Source organism: Bombus vosnesenskii, unplaced genomic scaffold, assembly GCF_011952255.1.
Source record: "Bombus vosnesenskii isolate JDL3184/JDL3185 unplaced genomic scaffold, Bvos_JDL3184-5_v1.1 scf7180000013316, whole genome shotgun sequence".
Taxonomy (NCBI): domain Eukaryota; kingdom Metazoa; phylum Arthropoda; class Insecta; order Hymenoptera; family Apidae; genus Bombus; species Bombus vosnesenskii.
The window spans coordinates 1,984,947-2,004,040 of record NW_022882962.1 but is presented as its reverse complement, the minus strand read 5'-3'; the positions used below and the strand labels follow the sequence as shown (position 1 = coordinate 2,004,040).

Sequence of the window (19,094 nt, the reverse complement as noted above, 5' to 3'; positions counted from 1 at the left end):
GTTCTCAGAGATAAGGTAAAGAGACGAAGAAACAAAATAAGATCTCTTTCTTTTTAACGTTTCGATGAGCAGAAAGAAACAACGGCAATAAAACTTAAGAAAGGAATTTTTTAATGAAATTGCTATCTTCGTGGAATATTTGTTGTATAATTTTAATACGAAGTATGAAACTGTATATGTAAATCTTTGATTCATAGAACTGAAAGTTCGTGGTATACTTTGTGAAACGTGCTTCCTTACGTTCTGGTATCAAATTTTACATAATTTACGAATGGGTACAACTGGTCTGTAAATTCTTCCTTGGTACATCTTCTTAACTTTCGCTTCGAGTACTACGCGCATTTTATTTCTTCTCTATCAAACCAACTGTAATTGTGTACGATTTCACCGATGGCAATATTTATCGTTCAAGAAATTGTTATTCCATCAAAACATTCTACTATAATATAACAAAAGGAAAAGAACTCGTTGATGTAATTTTTAATTCCATCTAACTTTCTGCAGGACTACTTTTTTTTTATTATATTTAGTATTAGATGAAATTATCGGTACGTTCAATAATATGTATATCCAAAGGTCATACAAATCGAAGAAAAGTTACAAGTGGTTTGCCGCAACAAATTGTCCAAGCGTCAGCTTGGAGAAACGCGTGTGGCCCTTCAAAATGAATGGAACGAGTGCGAGGAAGTTTGCTCGGTCAGCCAGGTTGGATCGATGGCTGGATGGTCCGGTGCAAACACCAAAGCAAACTTTGTCTTGGCTACCGTCCACGATTCTCTATCGAATCACCAACAAAGTGATAACGATAACTCTAGGCAACTGCTCAAGATAATATCGATTGTCATTAGACAACGTTACGAAACTCGCTTGTCTATTTGTTGCGCAACCAGAACGTGCGATTCGGAATTCGTAGTTTCAACGTTATTGTTCGTCGATCGTTCCAGTTTCCCCTCTCTTTTTTTCAGCGTAAAAACTTTTAACTTTTAACGTTCTTACATCTTATGATATGTTACAAGAAACAGAAAAACACTCGTGTAGGTTGCTACTGCACGCGGTTCATTCGTCGCTGGTACAGAGCAGACTATGCGTTAGTTTGGTTGCGGTTCGATCTTTTGCAGGCCAGATTATTCAGTTCTTTCGTCGAGTAGAGTATTTCGTTATATACAAGTTTTTATAACGTAGCTATGTTGTGTTTTGTTTAATATTTAAATAAAATATCTGAATAAAACATACGAGATTCAGAGGCTTGAACGTGCATACGACACATGCATATGTGAATAGTTATTTGTTATGAATAATTCATAATCTTGGAAACAATTCTAGCGATCGATCATCCCGATAGCTTCCATTTTTTGATATTAACTAAACGAGTTTAATTAACAAATGTAAATTATGCTTATCTGATGTGGCGTAACTATGACGTGCAACAGTACAAAGAACTGTTTTCTTACGCAGAAGAGAGCAACCTGTAAGTGCTTTATATTTTTTTAAAGTCTGCTCGATACTTGACGAGAGTAATATTTTACAGCTAATTTACAGCTATACATTACGCACTCCATAATCTCATACTCTATCACGAATATACCGATATTAAACAGTGTGAATAGTTTTATATGCGATACTCTTAAAAATTAGTGCCTAATCGCAACAGTATTTTAGTTATTGTTCTTGAGCACAGAATTCAAATATGATTTTCGTTCGATTGATTTCTGCGTCTAGTCAATGGCCGCACGATGGTACATTAAAAACAATTGGCGTTTATCTTTCAAAGTATTACCTGGTTTTGTAAAATCATCGCACAAATAATCGTTCGAAATATTAAAAGATATAGAATAGTTCCAGTAAAAGTCGACAATAAAATAGATATGTACAAAAGTTAAACTTACATTGAAACATTGTCCGGTTCTTTTAGAAAAATGTGTTTGTCATAAAATATACTTACAGATATATGTATATATATATATATATAACGATTTACTTATTTTTATATCAATTTTCCTGGGTAATACTTACTTATTTTGGCAGTGTCGTTATGAAAGAATTGTTAGCGTATGAATAATTGATCAATGATGGTGCAATACATGTATAAAAGAGTGACGTATGAATGAAAGTTTCATTATGCACTACACGACTAGACGCATCAATCCATTCAGTTACATTATGGACAAGAATGTGTTTATTTTATGAGCGTTTAAATGCAGAAATATAAAAACTGTTACGAATTTCTATCTAAATAGGTGTGTAGAAATATTAAGTCGATCTCATAATAAGTTAGAATGTCATTTCCAAGTCATAAATAAATCATAGAAATTATCAAGACTGCTGAATAAGAGACGCGAGAAACTGTATTTCTGATCCCATGTTGCGTTCTTATTAGACCAAAGAACCAAAATATATTTACAAGTATGTATCTGTTGGTGTTGCATGTATATGTACAATCTTATATTATTCGATATATGTATTTGCAAAATAATCCTCTCTTTTCCGTTTATTCTTATATTCGATAGCTGTTTAGACGAAAACACGGATTTCACATTCTACTAATATGGGATGAATGTTCATTAAGAGTAAACCAGAATTAACGTAGGAACGTCTGCAGGAAGTTTAGGAATTTCCTAGAACATTTAGGAAACACTTCGTATATCCCGAGGATATCTTACTTAGAACTCGCATAATGTAATTGCTGGTCTTATTAAACTTGATATATACAAGCATATGTATTATATATCTCGTCGAATTGGACCAATCTCATTTACGTTACCATTATTTCGCTCGCTTTGTTTATCGAATCGAGTAAAATGTTTTTCAACATTTAACATATTTTTACGGAAAGAAAGTTTGCTAATTCGTTAAACTTCTCTCGCAAATACATATTTATTTGCGACATTGGTTTTCATCCAATACTAATTTTTATAATTGACAGCGTTCGAAATTACACGTATTATACGTATTTATTCTAGAGGGAAAAAAGTGCGAAATAAATCACAGGAAAATAACGTTAATTCGTTCGTTTGTCTTAAACTGAGAATCTCTTTCGTCTCGTTAATATTGGAAACGACATTCCAACCGTTTTTCGAACATCGTCGCGTACTTTCTTTGAAATTGCCGCATCTGTCGTGTGCGACGAAGATTTAAAACACCTCATTTATGTCGTACTTCGTACGCATAAATATTCGTTTGCACCGAATAACATTAAATCCCGGCAACTCTACGCGAAGACAGTCCATCGATCGCTAACGATATATCTATTTCTTCGAACGAATAACTGGAAACGTTTTTCAACCAAAGGATCTTCCTACGTGCGAAGCATCAGTTTCTGTTACGAAAACGTTAATTTATGAAAAGAAAGAGAAAAAATATATAGAGGATAACGAGTTATTATTTTCGAAATAAATCAACCTCGAAACCGGTATCGACGGTCGTATCGATGAAAGCGTTTCATCCAATTTCCCCGTCAATCGTCGAAGCGCACACTATGTCACTGTGATTGAATGATTACCTCTCTATTTATAATATATACGATGTATTAAGGGTACCTATCAATCTCGAACAACGTCGTGTTCCACGAGAGCGTTCTCGAGAACGAACCTATCTAAACAGGTCGTCCTTTGCTTCGTTATTTCTATGCAACATACTTTTCTGACTACGAGAAGACAAAGTTTTACATTTCGGTGTTTTCTTCAACCTCTTCGTCGACCTTCGGCAACATGTAGACACCAGGAATCGGCGGAACGTGATCTTCGAGTTTCAAAATTGGCTTGCAGTCTCTAGTGACGTCTACCTGATTGAAAGAATCCTTTAGGATATTAATTTCGTTCTCATGGGTGAACAAGTTGGTTGGTGGTTCTGTTCCACATATATCGTTGTCATCGGTGCCGTTCCTGTGGCACAAGTTGCCAGACGGAAATTGTCACGAGGTTAACGTGAGAGGATCGCTCGATAGTTCGTCCACACTCGGGCTGGCTTTCACTGGTTCTTGTTTCTCCGACTGATGGCTAAGCCTGTGAACGATTTCATCGTGCAGGATGTTGAAGCACATCGCAGTCAGCGCCATTCCAGACATTATGTAGAAAGAACAGAACCAAATGGTTACATTCCTCGACTCGTAAAGGCTTTGGCGGGGATAGGAACCGGGAACCATATCACCGAACCCGATCGTGCTCAGGCTCATGAAGCAGAAGTAACTCGCATCTACAGTTAAACACGAAACACCAACTTTAGTTATATAATACCGAGCTACGTATATCGATATTAGATCGTACGCTTGTAGGATGTAATTCAATTAGGTGAACAATTTTTACAACATAATTTTCAATTAAATGTACGATCGTATCTGAACAAATTGGTTCATTTCGATGATTATTTTCGGTACGAAGAACTTTTCATCGAATTAAAAGTAGCCGTGTAATTCATTATACAGGGTGGTTGGTAACTGGTGGTACGAGCGGAAAGGGGGTGATTCTACGTGAAAAAAGAAGTCGAAAATATAGAATAAACATTTTTCGTTTGAGGCTTTGTTTTCGAGAAAATCGACTTTGAATTTTCGCTCGGTACGCGTGCGGTACGTTATAACGGATCTCACTGTAGATCGTTGTCTCGATGGAAAAATTAAAAAAAAAAAATTAAAAAGAATTTTTATTCTATATTTTCGACTTCTTTTTTCGCGTAGAATCACCCCCTTTTCGCTTGTACCACCAGTTACCAACCACCCTGTATGTACATATAAATTACACGTTGCTGGTATAAAATTATACATTACTGGTATACATATAGATGATGGGACTTTAAAAGTGCGGTTAAAGCATAAATCTTTTAAGAGAAATCTCTTTTTCACGTACCCACAAAGGACCAGCCGTCTAACTTGTGCAGAGTAAAAGCTCCTGCCACAATGTAGCAGAGCATTGCACCCAGACAAATGCTGATTGGTGCGAGTATAGTAACGTTGGGTCTGTCACCAGAGCCAAGACTCGACACTTCGTCCTTCGGGCTGGTCTTAATTTCCACTGTGCTCGTAAACGTTGACGCGTTCGCACGAACGTAAAAGGGTTCCTGCAACTGCAATTGCTGCTGCTGCTGCGCCAATTCCTCCTGCTGCCGTTTCTTTCTCATTCGCCTTTCTTTCTCCTGCATTCACGCCAATTTCAAAGCAATTTTTAAGATTGACAAAAGGCAGACACTTTTCTATTTACTTCGGCAATATCTCTGTGAAACGTTGACCCTGTATCGCTTTACGAAAATCTACCGCGATACTTTTCTCGCCTTTCTCCCCTCGAGATATAAAAGAATTCGACTCGAGAAACGATTACGATTTACGCACTCACCTCCATTCTTCGTTCATCGTAGCAACAATAGCCACAATTCGAACAAAGGCAGCAACAAAGAGCACGAGTGAAAACACCTCTGGCGCATCTGGATAAAAGGCCTCCGGCACTTGATAAGTAAACCAAGGTCAAAGGGATACCCAGACTAGCGTAGCCCGTGGTCGCGATTTTACCCCACGTGGATTTTGGAGCTATGCTGCCGCAACCTGCAACAACATCGTTAGCCGTTTCAATGGAAATTCTCGTTCGTTTTAATCTGAAAGAATCGAATCGATTAATCCTTTCTATTAATATAGAAAGCATAACAAACAGAATGAAATCTAAGGGTTAAGAAAAGAGAAACATATAACATACAATTATCCACCGTTACATCATTTTCACGTTCTTTGGTCTACTTAAAAACGATACTCGCTCTTTTCAGGATAGAACCTCATGAAAGTTCAATAATTTGATATCGCCAGCCGTTTCTACCGACAATTAATCGTAATATCAGGTAACAGAGGTCACGAAATGGGTGTTTAAATTTACATAGAGAGCGAAATATTCGCGAGCGAATGTCGGTTAATATCTCGTAAGCTGGTCGAAAAAAATATAGTGGTCGGTGAAAATGAAGAGCCGGAGGGAAAAAGGCTAGACATTTTCCGATAGGTGAGGAACGAAGTTGGAAAAAGCGGAGGCGCGAATCGATCGGGCTGACGCCGCTTAAGATAATGGATCGCCTATTGGAATTGCTGTGGACCGTGCATGATAGCGGCTTCGAGTGCATCGTCGATGGAACTGTAGTCGTAGAAACCTCGCGAAACTACGCGAAAGCCTATTCGTCACTGTCGTTTCGCCTTATCATTCACGATGGTGTGACCCTTTTCGTACCTGTTATCTGTTACCATTTGTTAGAGACCACGCCAGATTGTCAGCTCCAGTTTTATTGGTCTAGTGGCAATAGTATGGACTCGGGGCATTCGGTTGGTGGAACGAATCTGTCCATCGTTCATATTGGATATGTTTCTTAGATTCGAGATATCGATCGGACGTTGGAACTTATCGTTTGGCTAATCACAGTGTTGTCGTTGATTTAGGCATTTACTTTGGAACGATCAAGATATCCAACGTAAAATCCCAGATTATCACAGAATATTTAGAGATAAAACGAAGAACGTGCGGAATATACGAGACGTATTTTTAATTTCATTTTCGTAGCGATAAAAATTCAATTTTTTGTAATCATATGGAGGTACTAATATATAAAGGTATCAATACGAAAGTACAAGTTGTACGAAACTTGATGTACTTGGATCTAATTAATTAATATAAATATCTTTACTAGCTACTGTATGTGATGTATAAATAGAGATCTTCGAGTAATCGGAACGCGAATTAAAAAAATAAAAAAGAAACAATGCGAAGGTTTAATATCCAAGTTTATATCTGGCCGACGAATTCTATCGTCAGTTCTTCTCTGTTTCGAAGTTTCTTTGCAGTAGCGGAGCGAGTTACGTGCTCGCTATTCAAATCGCGAAAATGTAGGAAAAGGAGGGCCATCTTTTATTAAAATATTCGATATTGCGTCTGTGCGGGAACCGGTAACGCAGTGGGATCGTTCGGAAAAGATATTGAAAACAATCTGTGACGTTCAATAGTACGAAGACAATGGAAATTTTAGGCATCTTGAGAAATTTCTTTATGCGAATCGACGTACGATGTTGGTCGTGGGAATTCCGATACAATTTTTATGTTATTTTTACGCGTCGAAACGCTTTAATTATTCTTCCTTGCCGCGTATGTTAATGCCGTAATTATTGTTAGATTGAAAGGGTTCGCGTGTTAATCAGAGGTGTTGAAGAAACTTAATGTTCGTCGAGCGACGCATATTCATATCCGATTTTCTTAATGCGAGCTGAATACATATGAGATGCTATGCATATTTATGCAGATTTTCTGATTAAAGTCACGCAACAGACTTCGCAAGTGTGTTAGTAGAAAAACTTGGCGTAAGTTTTGAAAGTTATCGATTCGCCAGCAGATAAATGCATATCGCAAACAAATACTTTTCTTTTTAAATAATCACACCCTATTAGAACTAATAAATATATATACATATATAAATTAAAATTAATTTAAGAATATTTGATATAGACAAATAAATGAACATAGTTGGTAATAAAATGCCAAGTCCACGTTGTACGATACTAAGATCGGTTATGGTAAAAGAAGTTAAATGTTAATGCGAAAGGTTCGTTTCTGTTTGATACGATACGAAGCGGGACTCGAGAAATTCGCGTGAACATGTTCAAGTTCGATAAGCTGTTTGGTCCGTTTAAATTCAAGTCCAAGTTCAAGAAACTTGTTTACGATGACTTGGTTATGTCTGACAATTAGTTAGACTCTCACCTATTTCGAAGTAACAAAGATTTCTCAGATAATAAACCATAAATAGATTTTTTATAATATTGTTGAAAAAGTAAAATTGTTGAAAAGCGTTTTATTTATGCAACGGTATCCTAACTCAATAAGAGTTTTCGGTTTTATAGTAATTCTTTTAATATCTAATGTCATTGCATCTTATAAATCTGTGTCATCGTTATCGATCCTTTTTAACAGAGGGAATAAAACAAAGTTTTAAGATTTTTTTGTGTAAAACTTGTGCATCGAATAAATCAGCTTTGACAAGCATCTTGATCTTTTATAAATGCGAAGGTGTTAGAAGAAAATACTCCGATTGGATGCCACTATGCTGCAGGATCTCGTAAAGCACAGAAAGTTCAAGACATTCTACTTAGCTAACAATAAGTCGAACGTTTGCTTTCAGTTTTAAGTACAAATGCCGTAATTATCGAGAAAGTGTTAGTTTCTCGAACTTTCAGCAACTTTGCTTCAATCTTCGATTATCGAAAATGAATCGCGCGTTTTCAAATGAAAATAGCAAGTGATTTTTTACCATCATGCCAGTTTTATATTAACAGACAAATATAAATTGGGAGAACGAGTCATATAATTTTTTAACTAACAACGTTAAAATTATATCGTTAACGAGAGATAATTAACGCGTATCCGTGTACAAGATATATCTTTAAATACAATGTGCAGACTGTAAATGACGCTACGCAAGAGTTGTGAATTAATACGCAAGTTTTATTCCATATTTGCAAATTAACGATCAACGATATTTAGTCGACAGTAACAACGTACGATGAGAAATCAATTAAACGTTCTTACGCCAAGTTGCGTGCTACGTATCGATAATCAAACTCCGGAAACGTTGTGGAAAACAGGATGACACGATGTTGCGAAGTAAAGTTCGCAACAACTACTGCTCCTGACGTTGTGCTGCATCTCTGTAATGCGCGCTAAATAGATCTGCAAGTTTCGCCACCTTTCGTAAATGTTACGCCAACCGAAAGTTTTCATCCGTTAATGACTCCTTCGAAGAACTCGAAAGCATCGTCGTAAATCGTGATACGATAGTAATGATGGCTGCCTGAATGTTTCGTTTCGACACGAGTTCAAGAGAGCATGAACGTTTTAATTGAACTTCAAGTGGAACGTTTCGAAATGCAACGTCGAGTGAAATAGCTGCTATTTAGTCGCTAGATGTGTCCTCGTTTTAACATGTGTGAATACTTCAGCATTTATGCCATATTAATTTACGGCTGTAATCAAAATATTATTAATGTATTTTAAAAGAGCTGCAGAAGCATTTAGCTTTCGTTACACACATGTATTTATTATACGTTCGATTTAATCATTTGGAACGTGTATCTCTTAATAACTTAATACGAAAGTAGGGCAAAATAAATGTCACGCATAAATGGACAAACGAAATTTTTATTTTAAAATTGTTTCCACAAATTCTTGCTCGCTCTGTCCTTCTTAGTTTCTTTCCACAGGATAGTTGATTTCGTACTTATCATTTTACGGTTGTGTATCATCAGCGAATTTAGAGTGGATTCTCATAATTGCTCGTAATAGGATCTATTAGGTTAATTGGCCGCTAACGCTATAATTGCGAATTACGTTATTAATATGATCGATCTTTATCTCCATTGAAATTACGATACGCTGTGTTTTAGTACGCTAGTCTATATGGTATTACCACGCTAGCTTTCCGATTACTTGTTTAAGTTTCAATAAAAAAGTTTCTTACTATTTGCTCATAATGACTACTAAAATTTTAATCTACAAATTGTTTCGTCCTACGAAAAGTTGCACCATATTTATTCCTCGAAATAACAGAAACAATAACAGAAACGTTTTACTTTGTGCGATGAATCTCCGGTATTTCTACTGAAATCGTATTAAAATCGCATCAGCGTCGTCATGTAAAGATCTTCTGTTTGTGCTACTGGGAAAAATACTCTGAATTACCAGGTGACGAGACAGGCTATAAGATGCATGAGTGAACGTCATCGTCGGCTAAATAAATATAGCATAAATTGCCTGTAAAAAAAAAGTACCTTCGAGGTCTTTAAACTTTAATCTTCGTCGTAGTTTGCTTTGGAGTTCGTAGGGTAATATCTCGTGTTATTAATTGCCACCTTCGGTTCGCCAATAAATTAACGTCGGTTTCTCTCTTTTTCTTATTTCAAAAGTATCATCCGTGAATAGGTGGGATTGCGTGAAATTCTCTCTTCACGGGATTCTCGCTATCTAACAACGTCGACTGTTTATCTGGTTAGAAACGCAAGTCTATGGACGATTGTTCCTTTACTTTCGAAAGGCTGTTATTCTTCCATAGCTGTCAAAGTATTTTTCTCGCCAGAATCCCGGCAAACGAGGAAACAACTTTTCATTCGTCGCTTTTCAACGACAGCATATTACATCCAGCAACGTATAAAAGGGAAAAGTGGAATATAGAGAGGGAGGATAAACCTGGACGATGTAACGAGATGACGGTATCACGATAAAAAAGGTAACAGACACGGAGCACGCGAAGCGGAACGGAACGAGAAACGGAAGAGAGACTCCGGGGATTATTTATTTTGCACGATGACCGCAATCCGCGGCTGCATTTTCCGCGAGATGGCCGACCAAACTGTCTGGAAAACGAACAGAAATTACATCGGTAAGGAATAATAAATGTTGGCTACACGCCATTGATTAGGCTTCTGACTAATTTACGTCTGTACGATCAGCAGCGAAAGCATAATAATTCGCGTGTCTCGCTTACTCGCTTACGATACTATCGACGTATCGTCTTTAACTTGTATACGCGACGTGCTTTGGCAAAAAGGTGTCGTGCTTTGTACAAATTTTCACCCTTCCAGGTTTTTTTATGGCCTTTTTTATAGTCTTTTTTTATAGTTCATGGAATGCTCCGTGCAACGAAACCTTCATCTCCCAGCATAATTATTGACTTCGCAACAAGCAATCAAAACGATGTAATATCAGAGAATAGACAATCATTTGTTACACTGATAAAAATTTATCTCTAATTGGTTTCTAAATAAAATTGCAAATGCGCGATTGTAATTAACAACAGTCTTCGCTGTTAACGGAGATTGAGAATAATCTTGGAAGAAAAAGTTGAAAGCTAAGATTGCTACAAAGCAAAGCGGCGATCTAATGCGTCAATTAGAAGAGAAAATCTTCCAACTCAGCCCTTTTCTTTTTTACAAGTTTCATAACTGGAGCAAAGGAGAATAAATTAGGATTAGAGGAAGCTATGTGTGGAACCGTGTTACCGCGGAAAGTGGAAATGCCGTTCGGAGAATGGATAGCAGTCATTTCGTGTTTTACGCAGAAGAGATTACGCTAGGGAGGAAAAGTTTCGCATGGAGAATAATGCTTTAATTGATGGAGTCTAATTCTAGGCGGCACGGACTGTTACAGGGTTTAAATGAGTTGAATAGGTCTGTGGGGAAAGTAGATTGCGTGCGAGGAAACATAAGAGTTTGTTATTAAACGCATCTTCCGCAGAACAATCGATCCTGGCATTATGATCGATTTGTAGTAACATTAGGTGAATGTTATCAAACTGAGCAAATTAACGAGGAATTGTTAACTGGAAATAACACTTGCTATCTTATTATTATCATCGTATCATAAATCGTAGCTACCTATTTTTTAAATAACATGGCAATAATACATTTTGCTATATATTGTACCAGTACTAGTACATATATTTGCAATTTATTCACCGCTGACTGTATCAATATCGACAATCTTCCTATCACATTAAGAAGTACTTCTTTATCTGGCTTATAATTAGAAAATCAAGAAATCTGCAGCCGAAGAGTTTGCTAAATAGCAAAATTATTTTATAGAGCTTGGCAATTACAAATTTCAGTTTCGTTATCGCATTTTCAAGAATTCGTTAAACCGCCTTATAAATAATTTTCCGTTACACGCAGATATGACGATCACAAGCGACCAAATCTTTGCCATTTAACTTGTTCGTAATACAGCAAGCCAACCATACCTTCTCAAGAAATAAGCAAGCGCAGTGCATTTTACTGTTATTAATCACTTAACACGAGCATTTCGTTTTATCTCTTGAATACGTACGAATAAATTATACCTTCACTGGAATACGTAAATAATCCATGAAGAAGAAGAAAACGAACGACTTTGCAATGACCATAAAACTGGCGTTTGATATCGATGGTGGAGCTTTTCTTCCGGATGATGGTAGCCCGTGGTCCTGGCTCGTCGACGAAACAATACCAGGCCGAAAAACTCATTTCCGAGAATACATCCGGAATATCAGCGCGCTGTTTCTCGCAATCAGAATCCACTCGTACGCGATGATTTATGTTGGTGGTCGAGGCGAGGTGAGGCGAGGTAACGCGTGCGCGCAAGAAAGAGCCAACGAGTTTCGTTGACGCAGTCGACTTATTTACGTGCCGGTTTTCAGCTGTTTAATTTACCGCTCGAAATAATTTGCATACAGCAGGACGTGCCTCTTTCGTCGTGCAATAACATCTCGAGGATGAGCCGTGTACCGTGTTAGGCGAACGCATCGCGCGTTGTGCGCAACCGACTAGCATCCTGAGAGAGAAGCTAGCAACCCCCTTTCGTTTATCCCTTGTCCCCGATCGCCCCTTGTCCCGGTTGTCGACGCCATTCCGTGGTACAGGTTCGTCGGGATCCCCGACGTATCCCCCGAGGTCGTAACGCTAAGTCTCTCTACGCGAGGACCCGAAATTAATAACGCGGCCTGGCGCAAATACGGCGCACATAATTAAAGCGATATTACGATCTGGGACAGCGGCTGCTGTATCGTCTAGCAGCCGGCTGGCGAGCATGTTATTTAGCTGTGAGCCGCTGCTGCGCGATTCAAGATGTGTGCGCTTCGATTCCGAGCCAACTTTGGTCGAGCTGTTTGCGGACAGGTGATTTATATTGATTTCCTGATCCGACCAACCAGGGCGAGGGGATGAGAGAATGTACGGCTCGTATCTCTCTGTGAGAGTTTCTTGACCATCTATCGGTTGTCGGCTTGCTAGTAACGGCGGTATTAGGTCGTATCTTGTAAAATTGCTCTTCGCGCTGAAGCAACCCGCTTTTTATACTACGAAGGAATTTTTTAATTCTGCTCACTATCTTCCTAACGATTTCTAGAATACTTCGATTAACGCGTCGACTGTCACGGCGATCATCGGCGGTCATCGATGGACCGCGTTATTAAATCTGTTAGAACGATTAAAGTAAGGTAAGTTTTGTGGACTGACAAATTTTCACAATCGTGGTTTACATAAGATCGTCGGAGAAAAGTGAGCGAATGCAATATTTTGCAGACATTATTAGGTCGTCCGAAAAGTTTCTTTCGTTTTATAAGGAAATAATGGATGCACAACACCTCCCGTTTTATATTACTTTATCGAATTACGTATGATACATTTTGTTCTATCAAGATAAAGATTACAACGTTCGACAGATTAGGTTTCATATTTGTAAAAAGGTGCGTCGTTGTAAAAGACGTGTCTGTAAAGGAAAGACACTTTTCGGACAATCGAATATCTCGGTAAAATTCTTGGTGTGCTTAAAAACGCGTCCATTTAAATTTTTTAGAAATTGTTGGACAACTTGTAAGGAAAGGACAAGTTGTAATCTTACGCTGGACAACTTGTCGCATAGGTCGTGGATCCTCCCGCAGTATGTGGAGATATCCATGCTGGGGGTCTTCTCCATAGTTCCCAGTTCCGGCATGTATAAAACGATGTCCATCGACGAGGATCTCCCATGGACGTCTTCTAGTGCTTTCCAGCATTCCCCCGGTGTTTTCAAGGTCCTAATATCCCCGAGATACTCGGGGCGAACATGCCGGAAAATGTACGCACGTGCCTTGTTGTCGATTCTCATGCATTCTGGTCTCAACCTTTCTGCTGCCGTAAATCCTGGCTCCACTGCTTTCCAGCAGCCCAGGAAAACTAACCAGGATTCCGTCATTGTCTTCCAATATTCATAATTCCGTTCTCTCAGGATCGGCTTCATATCCTTGTTCACATCACCTATACCCTCCTGGTCGACCATGGCGTAGTCTCTTCTCGGATAATCTCAGAAAACACAAAACTCAAAAAACCCTTTAACCTATGGGCATAACCCGTATTAGATGATCGGGCATAATCCGTAATAGGTGAACGGGCATAACCCGTATTACATAAACGAGCACAACCCGTATTAGATGAACGGGCACAACCCGTATTAGGTGATCGGCATAGCCCGTATTAGATGAACGGGCATAGCCCGTATGGGACGTAGCTGGTATTACGTGATCGGGCATAATCCGTATTAGGTGAACGGGCATAGCCTGGGAGGGGCATAGCTGGGAGGGGCATAGCCCGAGTGGGACACAGCCTGGGAGGGGCATAGCCCGAGTGGGGCACAGCCCGAGTGGGGCATAGCCCGAGTAGGGCACAGCCCGCATCGGGCATAGCCCGAGTGGGGCACAGCCCGCATCGGGCATAGCCCGTGTCGGGCATAGCCCGTGTCGGGCATAGCCCGAATGGTTCGTAGCCCGTGTCGGGCACAGCCTGTATCGGGCGTAGCCCGAATGGTGCAGAGCCCGTGTCGGGCAGAGCCCGTATCGGGCATTTCCCGTGTCGGGCATAGCCCGGGTGGGGCACAGCCCGTATCGGGCATAGCCCGTGACGGGCATAGCCCGAGTGGGGCACAGCCCGTATCGGGCGTGGTCCGAGTGGGGCACAGCCCGTATCGGGCGTAGTCCGAGTGGGGCACAGCCCGTATCGGGCATAGCCCGTCTCGGGCAAAGCCCGGGTGGGGCATAGTCCGGGTGGGGCATAGCCCGAGTTGGGCACGGCCCGGGTGGGGCATAGCCCGGGTGGGGCATAGCGCGGGTGGGGCATAGCCCGTTTGGGGCATGGCCCGTATGGGGCTTTGCCCGTATTAGGTGATCGGGCTTAGCCCGTATTAGGAGAGCGGGCATTATCCGTATTAGATTGGGGTTAGGTTGAGGTTAGAGTAACCACGTCAACAATTGCCAATTGTTTGATTGATTCACATTCAATTCAGGTACCCACAGGGCGTTCGACAAGGATGGGCTCGACCCGCCACAGGCCTTAGTCATCTTCACGACGATCGTTCCTTTTCCCTTGATCTCAAGGTATCCCTTACCAATCCTGATCTGTCCAGTTGCAGGCACGAAGTCCACCAACCGATGCCTGTCCGGATTCATGTGACTTGAGGCCCCCGAGTGAAGCTAGCTGATCTTGTCCCTTCCCATGTGGCTGATAGACGATAAAGCTAACGTAGTGATAAGGCCCTTGGACCCCGATTTATCTTCTGATTCTCTCTCCCTTTTGTCTCTTTGGTTTTGCTCCTCGTTATCTCCCCTTCCCTCTTGCCAGTGGTACGACATGTGGCCTCGTTTTCCACATTTATAGCACTTCTGGTCCTTTGGGTCTCTGTGCTTTGGCCTCGCGCCATCTTTGCTTCGTTGAGGCTTGGGCCTCCATTGTTTCCAAGGAAATTGGACAGGGAACATTCTCGAGGTAAAAGATACACAGAAGGGGAGAATAAAGAAATTGCTTGATATTACAAAATACGGTTATCTCGTTGCGAAGGTACAGCTGGGGTAAAACCTTGTCAGGTTAAGGGGAAAGCAAGTCAAAGAGTGATTTTGTGACGAGGATTAAATGTCTTATGAAGGACTTTTAGACCAAGCTTGAATTAATTATAACCTTTTACAATTTGCTCAGGATGTCCGTTATAAATTTTAGTTGCACACATGTAATATTCAACGACTTGGAGCAGTTCTAAAATGTGGTCTCCAGGGAAACCTGTTTATAGTCTTAGGTTAAATTAATAAAATTTATTCTTTAAAGTTGCTATGTACTTCATGTAAGTACATATACACCTCGCTTTACTTTATACACCGCAATCACTTTTACTTCCTGAAAATATCCCCCATCATTTTTCTGTTACAAGAAAATTGAAAGAAGCTACATGCTCGACTAATACCTTTTGCTGGATTAATGTTAACGAGCACTAACCGTTCAGAAACGGAAGATCAAACGAATTAAAACTTTCTCCTTTGAGAGTTGAGTTCATTTTCGACAGAGACTTGGCTTTACCATTCAGGGCAATCAAGAAGCAAAGTACGTTACGCTCTCGGACGTTAGAAGGAACGTAGAGTGAAATCCAAAGGTCAGATTCTTGCCACGAAAAAGTGATATTACCTTTATAACGCGGTAAATCGGTGTAGAAGATTAGCCTCTGGAATATGCGTACTGAATGAGGGCCACGATACGCAAGGTTGGATTTTCTGTTTGTGAAACTACTAGATGCTGGAGTCTTTAAAGTAAATAGATACGTACAGAAAGTGGCGCGGAAAGGAAATGGATAAAAACAGAAGGTAAAAAAGTAAATAGGAAGTGAATGTAAGTGGTAAAGTGAATAAAACTGAAAGAGACGAAAAGGAAAAATGAAAAGGGTTCTGTGAACGCAAGAGCGAGGGAAACGTCGTATGAGGAAGAATTGAGAAAAACGAAGAAAACGTAAAGGATGAAAAAGGCGGCGATAAAGCGTAGAAAAGAAGAAGAAAGGAACGCAAGAAGAAAAAAAAAAGAAGAAAAGAGGAAAAATATGGAAGTACTCAAGAAGTAGACAAAAAGCCATAAAAATCAAGGAATAAAATGAAATAGAAAAGATGTGAAAGAAGTACAGAGAATGTTTGAGATGATGCACAGCCTTGATGTATGAGATACTTTTGCTTCTACACGCCGACACTGTCAAGGAAATGTTACCCCATAAAATATATCTTGCACGTTGGCTTATGCCGCGCCCAGGCAGCCAAGACGTACATACTTCGTGGAAACGCACGTCCTTCGGCTGAACGTGTTGAAGGTGTCACGGCGAAGGATAAAGTCGACGATAGGGTTAAAATATAAATCATTCGGGACTCGTCCGATACCTCGATGTATTTCCTAGCTTGTATGCTTCCAGATCGATAAAATTATGACTTAAGAAAATTACTTATAGAAGCTTTGGTAACAAGATTCTGATGAAACGGTATGCTACGGAACTAAGCGAAGACCAATCTAAGACTTCGAATAAAGTAGAATTTCTAGACAGTAACGATATAGAAAAATAAAATTCGGTTAAGATATAGATAAAATAATAAAAATATTCTTCCAACGTACTACCGAAAAGAGAGAAAAGAAAAATTAGAAAAGAGAAGAAAACCATATGTGTCTTTAATTGTTTCCTCTTCCGTCACGTAAGGCGTTTTCATTTGACGTAAATGCAAGCCGACAGTCGCGACAGTACAACGAGCTAAGGGAATAAGGATGGGGTAGGTTCGGAGTATAAATCACGTGGAAAGCTATTCGGAGCTACATACATCGCAGGCGGCTATGGGGTTGCCGTTATTGTGGCGATTTTCACACCGGCAGCAAGCGTTTTACGAGTGAACGGGCCGAAGCAAATTGCCGACTTTTTACGAAATACGGACGAGATCGGAGATAGACTGGCGAGAAACGAGTCTGCAACATTCTGCGAGCTGGTAAAAAGCGGAAGAATATAAACGGTAGGAAAAAGAGGATAAAATTTATGTAATCCGTGGTTTCTCGAGGGAGTACGGTGGGGTGCAGCAAGATAGACAGAAGATATCTACATCCGTGAAATACGAATAGGTTAATAATTCTAGAGACATCGTGAGTATGTCGCGGAAATTTGGACGGTGACCAAGAAAGTTTCACGAAAGATATCGTGTTATATTCTAACCTATATCGGGACTCGCGAGAAGAGGAATCGTTTATTACATATAAATTTGGATCTTGTCCAAGATTAGTTAACATGTGGTTTAATAAGGGCCGGTTTATCGAGATCGATCTTATAGAAAGTTGTAACGATTAATCTCGCCGGGAATGAAGCGAATGCGAGAGAGTTTACCATACGCGGAGAAGCCGTGCTCCAACACTGATGGAAAATGAACACGAGTCGGGTTAATACGTTATTTTTGAAATTATATTCATCGCGTGGCAGCACGCGTGTTGCCGGCAATAGTCTCGAAAAGAACAATCGCGTTTCGATATTAAAAGCGATAAAACAATTGAAAGAGAAATATAGAATGGTACGAGCGACGTAATAAAACACGTGGAATTAAACGACAGCCATGAATTTCACGTTCCTCCGCGTAATAAGAAGCGTCACCGGATGTCGGCGAGAATCTCGAAGAGCGCAGGAAAATTCCGTGGAATTTCAGAAAAATTTACTGTCTGTATGTTTACCGACACGGAATCTTCTCGAGCTCTTCTCGAGCCACACCTTAGAGATAGTCTCTACTTCGTTTCGTTCTCCCTCGTGTCACCGAGAGGTTGCTATTGGTACTAATTACTGGAACAATAAGTCTCTGCCTAATACTTCCCTCTTGCACCCTTTCATCTGTCACCTTCCCAAGACGACATTTTCTTACCACCATCGCGTCGCCTGTCGACAGTGTAAACTATCCTCCAGCAACTACTCTACTACACCTTCCCCTTGAAACTTTCTCATACGAACGACCTTCATTCCGGCTTAGATGGAATTAAACGGCGAGGGGGAATTATCACTTGCAGCTCAATATTTCGCACCTTCCATTTACTCGACTTGTATGTACGAGAAAAGCTGTAGAACGGGCTTGATCTTCTTCCATTACGATTAAACGGTTCTGTCGAATGTTGATCCTTGCTATAATGAAGGAATTTTCACGTAATATTTCACGTTATACGACGATCGTAGGATTTTACGAAGGAAACTCCTAGAGTTTGAATACATACTGTTCTGCGTGAAAATGGTTGAAAATATACATTTATTTAGTGAATGAAATATCACGCATTCTGTACCCAGGTTCCACGTAATTATCTACAATTTTCGGGCATTTTCTAACCAGCTTCATTTTCAATAGAAGAGAAACTCCCGGTACCGTTTTCCTTTTACGTTATCAGCAACGAGCGGATCTTGTCTTGCAATAGAAACTTTTCAAAATTTCAGTAGATATTGGAAATAGCAAATAACGTTCGCTCTTCGCAAATTACACGTTTTCCCTCAAGCTTATAATTTACAAATTATTTCAATGGCAATACGTTCTCATAATTTCTACTTGATATTTCTATCAAATAAGCGTTACAGTTGCTATTGAGCTTTACGAAGATGTTCGTAGCCTTTAGTAATGATCGACACCCGAATGTCATAGCCAACGGTAGTCCACCACACCGAAACAAGTTCTCCTCGTAATAAGAATAAATCGATCTTCTCGGAACTCTCTCGGTTCATCTTCTTCCCTTGCTGTTCATTAGTCTCCGTCAGAAGCTGCTGCAAATGCAGCTGCGGCGGTCA

The 19,094-nt window shown here is 39.9% G+C and overlaps 1 protein-coding gene across 8 annotated transcripts in view; it reads right to left on the bottom strand.

The window, feature by feature from the left end:
* Positions 1-3,708: 3,708 nt before the first annotated feature.
* LOC117235442 (TWiK family of potassium channels protein 7-like) overlaps positions 3,709-19,094 on the bottom strand; it is a 290,562-nt gene continuing 275,176 nt past the window's right edge. For all 8 annotated transcript variants that reach the window (XM_033497463.1, XM_033497461.1, XM_033497467.1 and 5 more), the window contains 3 exons: positions 5,322-5,527; positions 4,839-5,124; positions 3,709-4,191 (listed from right to left, as the gene is read on the bottom strand). In XM_033497463.1, coding sequence (XP_033353354.1) covers positions 3,911-4,191; positions 4,839-5,124; positions 5,322-5,527 — 773 coding nt within the window. In that variant the 3' untranslated portion in view covers positions 3,709-3,910. The remainder of the gene's footprint in view (positions 4,192-4,838; positions 5,125-5,321; positions 5,528-19,094) is intronic.